Genomic DNA, 10,912 nt, shown 5'->3' with positions numbered 1-10,912 from the left:
AAAATCACCCATTAAGAAAACTGAATTACTTTATTGATGTGAAATCTGAAGTTAATAGTGCAGCATTTTCCAGGTAAAGAAAGCTATTTTAATTTAAAAACAATAATGAATGTGCACTGTCCATGGTCCACTAAAATAGTTATTAAAAAAGAACTATACTTCTTATAAGGTACACATACAGTAGATTTGCATTTGTCCATTCAGAAAAAAATTCAAGTTAAAACTGTGATGCCATCTGTGGGCATATCGTATGTGAGGCACAGCATTCCATAACTAAGCCATTCAGTTACATAGTCACAGTTTACACTATATGGACGTCTACACTCAGACACACACATCTTTAATCTGAAGATAGAAAATAGTAATTTTTTTCAAGTGAAGTATAGTATTTTCCCTATATCAATATAGACATATTACTCATAAGTAAAAATAAAAAAAACTTCAGGCATTCAAGTATGGCTTTCAGTGATAAAGCATTGGAATCCAGGTGCTCTAAAAACACATTTTCAAAATATTCTACATTTCTAGGTGGAGTGCTGAAATTAACCAAAAGGTTTGCTTTTTCCATTGCTGACACAGGAATAATATACCAGGATTGTCATATGTTTGATACTTGGGGGTCTTTTGGTTAAAACATAAAGCAGCATGTCCACGACACTACATTTAAGGCAACAATTCACTTTGTCAAACAAACAAAAAATAAACTAGCAAGGAAAATTGACATTAAAGCATTGCAGTGTCCCTGTATGAAAGACTTGTGCCATAACCTGAATTGCCCATGTTTTTCAGTGGCACCATGGTGTCTCACCGACTGAAGGTAGAATTAGGCAGTCTGGTGTGATGTGGATGCTTGTTTTCATGCCCATGCTTATTTTGCTAACTTTGTTAACTGGTCATATACCAGATAACAGATATTATTGTTATAGGTATGAGGCAAATGCAATGTTATGCCTTGATTAGTCCTATACATGTGTTTACAATGGTAGAATATTTTGGCTAAGTAAGCAACTGCCAAATAGATTAATTATGGCAAAACACAGCACTCACACATCCTTTCCAGAATTGAGTATGACATCCCTCATCAGTGGACTTCAATGCCTAAATTCTGGGATTCATGCTAAAAAGACAACAAGTCTGGGGATGTGTAGCCCAGAGACCATTGATTCAACGGACCATAATGTTACACAGACGGGTCAGTGGATAAAGTTGGAATGGAAGACAAAAAATATGTTGTTCAGAAAATAAAGACACTGTTATGCAACTTAAGACCTATTACTGGTCCAGTGGAAGGCTTTGATTGATCCAAATATCTCTCACGATACTTGAAAAGGTGTAGAAGTTAAAAATCAAGATTCTTCCAGAGAATAAAACAGTGTTAAGGCTGAACACAATTCAGTGTCTTTCACTGGTGAGCATCATTTATACGTTAATAAAATGTGTATAGTGTGTTCAGAACCAAAAAGCAGCTAGCAGCTTATCGTTATGCACCATTCTGCAACATCAAGAATGAGGTCATAGTGTGTTATACCTCTGGTAAGACCTCAGCTATTGTATTTGTGAATAATTATTTAAGAAGATTTCAGAGATTGTCCTTTTTTTCATTACAGTTATACTTCATACAGATGGAGGTATCTCAAGAAGCACTATCATAGCTATGACCTGAGTTCATTCTCTGCATCACTGAACCGGACCTTTACAAACATTTGCTACACAGTTCACTAAATAAGCCACATCTCTGGCACGGTGCTAAACCATTCATTTTTTTCAGATGTGGTACCTTGGTATTCTGTAAAAACTCAACAGTAAGATACATTTGATGGAAGCTAGAAACAAAACACAGCAGAATATAGCAGACAATTAAGACAGTGATTGTTGCATGGGAAACATGTAGAATGTGAAATGTTCAAGTCCTTTCCAAAAAATATGTGCAGTTGTAAAGGTAAGTCTATTTAGCTGGTAATTTGTGTGACTTGCGGGTCACAGCTTCACCATGCTTTGAGACGTTCGTGCTGTTTTCAGCTCATTCTTTAGACTTTTGGCTTTTGAGTGGACAGGCCTCCGTGGGGAGGTCTTCCTCCAGGAAGTCCACAGGAGCTTCCTTGTCCAGAGCAGAGTTCTTCCCATCCTGCACTTTGGGGCTCTCCAGCTGCTGGACACTCTTCTTCCTGCAGCACATGCCCATCTTTGCTGGACGCACAAACGCCAGGAACAGGGTCCCCAGTGCCATTCCGGCAGCACAAGAATAAAAGGCAGACCCATAGTCCTGAGTGAGGTCCACCAAGAAACCTGAAAATGGACAAAAACAGTCACGCACTGCAAAAGACATACAAATCCGCTTTTAACAGTAAAGCCCCTATCATGATAGCCTTTTAGTAGCCTATTCACTGCACAAATTCACCTTGCACTTTGAATACTTTGTCGTACTTCTATATAGTTTCAAGGTTAATTGTACTAAATATATTTAACCTGAGTACTTGTCATATCTCAGCTATGATTGTCTTTTCTTAACAGCATTTGCAGCTCCACTCAAATAGCCTACATTCAAAATGGGAGTTACTACCAGTCAGGCTAACTGTCAGCAAACAAAGTATCACTGCTTGAATAAAGTGAGCATATGGGAGTTCCAAAAGTCAACAGACTATTATATATGCTAGCAAACAGGGATAATGAGCAAAGCAAATGCAAACATGAGCTCAAAGGTAATAAACTGAGTGGAATAATCTGAGGGTCATGGACAGTTTAAAATGGAGAAGTGCACAAAATGGAGGCATGTGGGAGATTATGATCTGGTAGATTGTTCCTATTTTCTCATAAACCTCAGACTTCCCCTGGTAGTTTCATTGATCAAACAATAAGGAGTACATAGGGGGCACACTGTATGTAGGCTTTGCAGAGGAAACAAAATAATCCACGTAAAAAACCAAAACAGTGAACATATAAAATAACTAGAGCATGGGATCAACTATGATACATTGTTCACCATTTTAATTTGTATATCTGCAGTTACCTGATACTAACTCTTTTAGAGTAAATATGTATTTTCCTTGCTCTCATTGGACATTGAATTATTAATAAAACAAACAGTGGGTTGCAAATATCCAGATTATCTTGCTCTCAATGATGTTGAAGTTCAAGGGTAAAAGGAAATATCCTTACCTCCCAAGGGAGGGCCAGCCAGCCCTGCAAAGCTCTGGATGAAGACGTAGACGCCCACGGCCGAAGTCATCCTCTCAATGCCCATCACGTCGTCCTCAGCCAGCATGGGGATGTGAGTGCAGGCCACGGTGCCCAGCAGAAAGCCATAGAGCACGCAGCACGTGCTTAACCCCCAGAACTCAGTGACGAAGGTGAAGACCAGCAACACCACGGACAGCAGGAACATGCAGATTAGCAGGATGTAGATTTTACGGATGGGCTTCTTGTTGAGCACGCAGCCTATGGACATGCGGCCGAACATCTCAGCGGCCGCCATGCCGGACAGCATGTAGGCGGCCTTGTCCCTGTCCACGCCCCTGTTCACGCTCAGGTCGATCACATATATCTGCGGGGCAAAGAATCCCAGCGTGGCGAAGAGGCCGAACATCGAGTAGCAAATGAATCCGCAGTCCTTCAGCACTGAGAAGTCCAGGAGTTTGGCCTTGGCTTGGGGTGGGGGCACCTCCTCCTTCACGGCCTGCTTCACTGGGGTCTTGACAGGGGTTCCTTTCACCTTCTCAGCGTACTTCTTCTCTCCCCCTTCAGCTACGTTGTGCATTGAGGTAGAAAGGGACTGGACACCTGAGTCTTCTGAGCTGAGGGAGGTGCACGTGAGCTCGTTCTCCAACATGTACTTGGTCTCCATTTGTTTAGGGGTAGGCGCCTTGGAGGCCTTCACCTCGGCTGGCTTGGGTTTTATAACAATTGGCCGAAGCAGAGCCCCACAGACGATGACGCTAGCCTGCAGGACTCCAATCACCACCATACAATATCGCCAGCCGACTTTATCTTTCAGAGCAGTGAAGGCTGTAGAATAACAAGGGGGATCTTTAAATCCAGGGCTTAAATATTTTAAAGAGTGACAGGTAACAATAACGTTACTCTTCCTGTAACTTGTAATGGAATTTCCTAAGGTTTTTATCAGCGGTTAACTCAGTACAAACAGTGAGTCTCACCTGGAGCAAAGGCAAATATGGAGACGGATTCTCCTGTGGAAGCGATGGCAATGACAAGGCAGCGCCTCTTGTCGAAGTACTGGGAGAGGATGGTGACGGTGGGCAGGAAGGCGAAGCAGTGTCCCAGGCCTGTGAACAAACAGGAGAGAGCACATTGACAGCCACAGGCCTGTGGGAAGCCAGAAGCAGGAGGGCAGGTGGGCAGCTCATCTATGCATGGCTTAATGTCTCTATTCTGGTGCAAAAGTCATCGTGAAGGCTTGACTGTGGCAGCTGAGACACTGTGGCTCCCAATGAAACAGGTCCATAAATGGCTGAAAGAAAACTGTGATTTACAAAGACAAAGAGAGAGACAGAGACAGGGAAAAGAAAGGGAAGTCCCACTGTTAGAAGATATCCATTTGAAAGGGGAGAAGCATTCTGATTCCTGGTTTGGGGGAAGGGGATCTAGCACTGCTTCTTTCTGTATTCATTAGGTATTCTGTGAAAATTCTGCAATGAAATTACAAACATCTGGAATGATCTGTGATCATTTCTGTTAATTTCTGGGCATTTAATTAGGATTTCTACAGATATACACTCAGTGAGCACTTTATTAGGTATTTATGAGACTTATTTTTAGAAGTATTAAGTCAAGTTTAACAATCATTCCACAGTCAAAGTCACTTAGATCCTATTTCTTCCCTGAGTGTATATCTGCACTGATAAGAGGGTAATCAACGGAGGACAATTTCATATGACATTGCATTAACAGTGAAGTTAAATTAAGCACAAGTGGTCCAGGGCACTGCTGGAATTCCCTATACATTGACTCCTGATAGCAGAATTTGTGTTAAGCAGTAAAATAGACTAACAAAGCAGAGGTTCATATCTGTGTGCAGTGTAACATTCATAGGTTCTCAATATGCCACCCAGTTGCAACAGTGACATGGTCCGTTGCCGCACTGAAATTGGGAAAATGTTAGAATTTGAGAGAATTTGACTGTAGAACAGTTTAGTGGAGAATTTGATTTAATTAGCTGATAGGCAGATGTGTAACAACAGCAACAATAGCTTCAGCTATATATTGTAACAGACAGCTAACAAAACAGCCTTACACTTTGTTCAAAGGTTAGGTTAAAAGTTCACATGACACAGCTTGAGAAACAATGCCTGAAATGACTGAATAGTTTGTAAATTTTTTCCCATTCCTGTTGCCAGAATCCTTCAAAAAGCAAGTTGCTTGTTATTTGAGCATGACACTTGTGAAAATATCAGCCTTGTCTTTGTTGTCTGAAAAATAATGATTATATATTATTTTACACATTTATTGTGAGATAATAACATACATTCAGTGAGCACTTTATTAGGTATTTATTAGACTTATTTTGAGACTTTTACTGCTGTAGCCTATCCACTTAGAGTTATCATGCATTGGGTGTTCAGAGATGCTCTTCTGTATAACACTGTTGTAATGTGTCACCTTCCTGTCAGCTTTGACCAGTTTGGCCATTCTCCTCTCTCATTAACAAGGTGTTTCTGTCTGCTGAACTGCTGCTCACTGGATTTTTAAATATATAATTGCATGAATAAGTAAGTGTAATAAAGTGCTCAGAGAGTGTACATTGACAAAACTGGCAACACAGTGAGAGTTTTGTTGCTGTTTACCTTGATAGATTATTGGTTAGATTAACAAGATCAGATCATATAAATCAACCCTAGTCACCAGTACATTCATTTAAACAACAAAATGTAATTCTCAAACAACAAAATGCCTTAATTCTAATCTGATCATCTATAATCAACACACATCACAAGATATACCTCCTTTCCAAACAGAGATTAGCTCTCGATTTGAAGTCAAGCATATCATTCAGTGCAACTGGGTAACTTTTAACGTGACGATCATGTAGCCTGTAGCATAGTGGTGAAGGTACATGACTGGGACCCGCAAAATTGGTGGTTCTAATCCCTAAACCACTGACAATACTAATCCCGGTGTAGCCACAATAAGATCCACACAGCTGTTTGGCCCTTGGGCAAGGCCCTTAACCCTCCTCCTCCAGGGGAGGATTATCTCCTGCTTAGTCTAATCAACTGTATGTCGCTCTGGATAAGAGCGTCTGCCTAATGGCATTAATGTAATGTTACCTAACACAACAATGGAAAATGTTCTTTGTTCTCCAATATACTGTACTTGCTGGATGTGGTACCTGCGACTATTCCGATGGTGATGTACATCTCATTGGCAGAATTGGTGAAAGCAGATGTAATGGTGCCTAAGCTCATCAGGAATCCTCCAAGCATGACGACGGGCTGGTAACCAAAGCGGTTACTCATCACAGTGGAGAGGGGAGCTGTGGAGACAGGCTTTTTTAATAACAGTCACAGCCTTCACTACACAAGTGACCACTGACAATACTGTTTGTGGTCTTAAGCCTGAACAATGGGATTGATTCATTCACTACATCTACTCAGAACATCCGTCACTTCAGCAATATTAGCTGCTGAAAAGATTTATTCACTTATCTTTTATTAATCCAGGTAAAAGCCCATTTGGACTGAAACCTGTTTTTAAGGAAAAACTAGCGACATCCTAAACAACAGTGTTGATTTTGAAAGATCAGCTTTCTTCAGGTTGCCTTTGCCCCAGATGGTTCAGATTTCTGCCAGGAAACAACACGAGGTAGGTTTGTGGTGTGTCAGCTGTATACGTAACCCATGTGAACTTAATTTCCACATTGTATCCTTTACAGCTGCAAAAAATAATGAATCAGCAATTATTTTTATCGTCGTAATAGGCAATTTGCTATGGAATAGCCGCATATGATCTGTACCACTCCTGACCCCCAACCCAGTATTATTGAAAAACGGTCAAAATTGTGGTTCAACTAGTAACACTGTCCCATCTCTATGAAGTCAAAACAGTGTCAAAAGTATAACTCAAAGGAAAAAAGTATAATTAAAAAGAAAATTCAAGAAATATTTTTAACAAGTTAATACATCTCAGCCAACTGACAATAACTGCCTCATTTCTCTATCTGTAATATAAGAAAATGCACATGTATATCTAATTCAAAATAATGTTGGCGTATAGTCTGTATGAGGTCTCTGAAAAGATGTACTCATAATGACCTTCAGCGGCCAAGATTTTTAACACCAAACCATATTTATGTAAATATAAAACGATGTGTAGAACTGAATAGGATTTGAACAGGATTGTGAGCTAGAGCAGAAAAAAGGTTTGTCACATATCGACCTACATATATACCAACTCAAAAGAACAGAGCACACATGCAGTATTTTCTGTCTTCACATGTAAAGGACCAACACCAATACTCTGATTACTTTGATTACTTAAACTCGCCTCACAGCACCCAGGGAGAAAACCCTCTTGCACAAATAGTCACGCCTGTCTTGGCTCAATTGACTTTTGTTGTCTTTCTGAAGGAACTGACTGTAAAATAATTGATTTGTGTAGTAACTGTTCTTACGGTGCTATAACCACATGAAAACATAGGTTATAGCACCGTAGGAGCCCTTTTCTTTCAGAGCGTCTCCTCACCTGTAAAGGCTATGAAAAAGATGCAGATGGAGATTATCCAGGACACACGGCTGTTGCTCTCTTCAAAGTTGTTCATGAGGTCCTGCAGGAAGATGCCGAAGATCTTGACGATGCCGTAGGTGAACAACTCCACGGTGAAGAAGGCAAAGGCCACGACCCAGCCCCAGCCTCCATCGGGAACCTTGGAGTATACAATGGGTCCCAAGTAGCCGTCTGCTTTAAATAACCACCCAATCATGGCTGCGTCCGAAAGTGCTTTGGAGTCAGGGAAGTAAACAGAAAGGTAGAATGTTAAAACACACAATAAACTCAACAATACAGGTAGCTGCAACATTCAAGAATCCGTCATTCAAAAATCAAATGTTCTGTCTCCCTCCCACCCTAAATGAAAGAGGATAGGATGGAAAAAATACAGGAGTTGACTGTACTCTATATTACAATAATACTAATCACAAAACAGACTATTTGACTATTTATTTCTAACTCACTTTTTGAAGTGTTACACCATAAAAAGATACCAACTACCAACACAAAAGCAAAAAGCACACAAAGCTAGACCCTCAATGTATGCTGTGATTCTAGTGCTGCAGGAGACACCCTGGTCTGTCCAATTGCCAACAAACTCAACTTATTTGAAGTTAAAGTCAAAGCTTTCAGACCAATCACCAAGAGGTATTAGCATTTAAATTTGCCGATGAGCTGTTTTGAAGGAACAAAAGCTTCTGGTCAGGTGAAAGTAGGAATTGACTCAGAGGGGCAGACAAGTTTACTTATTGTGGGGGCAAATTGTATGGAGACAGGAGATAAGGGGATATGTTTGTGATCAGTATAAAATTGTCTTTGGTAAAATTTGACATGACCATCTGTTAGTGAATTGAATCTTTAACAAAGAAATCTCAGTTTCATCCCAGATCACCCAACATTTGAACAGACATACTGAAGTGACATACAATAGTTCTTAAGGGATTTTCCCCCATTAAACCACTTCTGTAAATTCACTGGCAGACACAATGAGCTGCAGAAATTATTCTGGTAATTTGACCTGCTTTACAGGGATTAATGGCTTTTCTGTGCAGCAGCTCTAGTTACAGTAAATTGAAAACATCAACTAGAAATCACAGAAATGCCATGCCACCATTAGACAGGCACCACACCTCTGCTGAAATTCAAGATTTTAAGTGAGGTTATTAAATAGCAGTGAACTTAGTCCTTCCATTTAATCAGAAGTTATTTATGGTATAACTATCAGTCTAATCTTTAAGAATGCTTAGGCCTACTGTTTGAGTCCAATAAACACAGTGTGATTCAATAACAATGCTCTTGATTAGTACCATTAGGATTTGACCCAGTGCTTCCCCTTTTGTCCTTGTTCCTGTTTTTCTCAATCTCCTCATCAAATGAGTTATGTGTTGTTCCAAGTAGGTATGACACTTAGAAGACGACACTGTATTTGAAAAAAAAAAAATGTTCCGTGTCAAGAATTTCAAGAAAGACAGGAAGAATTTAACTCTTTCTGTGCCTTATGAATGTAGCCAACTGTGATCAAGTCTACACATCTACCAATAATTAGCGAATTTTTGCAATTATACATTTGTATTTCTATTGGTGATTATTATTATTATTATTATTATTATTATTATTATTATTATTATTATAAAGCTTGAGACCAGTGCCAGGACTGGTGAGGGATCATTATTATTTTATTTTTTTATTCCATTTCAGATCGCACAATAAGACACTGTCACACACAACGTCACACACTATTTTGGAGATTCCATTCCAGTATAAAGGCTTGTGAACTGCAATGCACAGAATATACTTCCCGACAATCAACTACATTGCATTGTATATGCCACTTTTAAATCCCTGTGGAAACCTTGATTCGGAAGCCTACAAGCTGCAGCTGGGTCATGAAGTAATTTCCGACTGTTGGCTTACATAATGACAGCATCAGTAACAATCAACATAAAACATGTTGTCATCCTTGATATTTTATATTATTCGCCAAATCGATTTCAAAATATAAACCGGTTATCACCCAATATATTTTGTTGTCCTAGCTATAGCGCACTGCAGCAGTAAGCAAGCGATGATGTCACCACAGCAACCGCAAGAGCTAGCAAGCTGTAGGCTAGGTTAGACTGCACTGCGCGGATGTACTAGCTAATATAACAGGAATAAAACAATAGGTTACTGTTGCCGCACAGTGGCTACATTTTATTTTATACGTCATGACCTAAAAGACTGATTGCGATTGATGAAAAGTATCATGCAGTCTGCCTTGCTAAAACTAGACTGTGATTGAAACGTTCTAAGCATGGAATAGGCTATACATTGTCCCATAAACCATAACACACGCGTAAAAACACTCAAAATTCTGACTTACCAATATAAGCGTAGAACAAGCTTGCGTCAAGTGGATAAAGGTAACAAAAATTTTTCAGATGAGGTAGGCTATAGAATTTTAGCCATTTCCTAGTTAGCCAGTTATCAGCATTTAACCTAGCTAAATAAAATTAACTGTTTCGGCTCCAAAAGGATGCTTTGGGAATATAAATATAGCATATACAAAATTTAATAACTCCGATGCGAGTTCATTATTAAGGTTAGCCTATATACGACCACCTCATGCATGAATATCTTGGATTGTCGTGTCTTCCAGCCTACTGTTCTCTTTCCGCGAAGAATTTTCCGTTTTATCCTTAGTTTCATTCATGGTTTTATACCGGCTGAAGCCAGTATTCTAACGCGGGAGCGCGCCTACCTACTGTGTTTCTATGTGTCGTGTACTGTTTTTGAGGTCACAGAACTGATCACCAGAACTCACTCAATGTTTAACTGAGATGTTAGAATAACTGTTTTATTGGACCATGTACAATGCATTTGATGTATTTTTCCAGATTTAGTTTACAGCTAATTTTCATCAGTTTTGACGTAGGCTAAATGGTCCAAAGTCAATTATAAACTGAACGAGTCTTAGCCTACCATACTTAGTCGTATATTCGGCTATATTCCAGTATAATATTTATTTTGCTGGATGCATGAGTTCGCGGCAATTTATTCTAGTTTTACAACTTGTGGTTATGCGAAAATTACGCTTTCTCGCTCTCATTTGATTTCTTGAAATATAGACTTTAGAAATCCGTCATTATTTGCAGTTGCGAACGTAATGACAAACATGTAAGCCAATACGCAAATATTTAAATGTCTGGCAAAA

The 10,912-nt window shown here is 39.5% G+C and overlaps 1 protein-coding gene across 1 annotated transcript; it reads right to left on the bottom strand.

Moving 5' to 3' along the window:
* Nucleotides 1–11: 11 nt before the first annotated feature.
* On the bottom strand, nucleotides 12–10,390 carry LOC133122534 (monocarboxylate transporter 7-like). Its single transcript, XM_061232549.1, has 6 exons — nucleotides 10,082–10,390; nucleotides 7,696–7,950; nucleotides 6,344–6,487; nucleotides 4,152–4,280; nucleotides 3,157–4,002; nucleotides 12–2,286 (listed from the first exon to the last, which is right to left on the bottom strand). Exons 2-6 carry the CDS (start codon nucleotides 7,931–7,933, stop codon nucleotides 2,021–2,023), a joined length of 1,623 nt encoding a protein of 540 aa, XP_061088533.1. The 5' UTR covers nucleotides 7,934–7,950; nucleotides 10,082–10,390; the 3' UTR covers nucleotides 12–2,020.
* Nucleotides 10,391–10,912: the final 522 nt, after the last annotated feature.

This window comes from Conger conger, chromosome 2 (assembly GCF_963514075.1).
Source record: "Conger conger chromosome 2, fConCon1.1, whole genome shotgun sequence".
Classification (NCBI taxonomy): domain Eukaryota; kingdom Metazoa; phylum Chordata; class Actinopteri; order Anguilliformes; family Congridae; genus Conger; species Conger conger.
This window is presented reverse-complemented; position numbering and strand designations above follow the sequence as displayed.

Coding starts and splice junctions, on each gene's coding strand:
- LOC133122534 (XM_061232549.1), bottom strand. CDS start 7,933: ATGATTGGGTGGTTATTTAAAGCAGACGGCTACTTGGGACCCATTGTA. Junction 6,488..7,695: donor CTTTTTCATAGCCTTTACAG/GTGAGGAGACGC, acceptor CTGTCTCCACAG/CTCCCCTCTCCACTGTGATG. Junction 2,287..3,156: donor GGCTGGCCCTCCCTTGGGAG/GTAAGGATATTT, acceptor GTCCATTTTCAG/GTTTCTTGGTGGACCTCACT.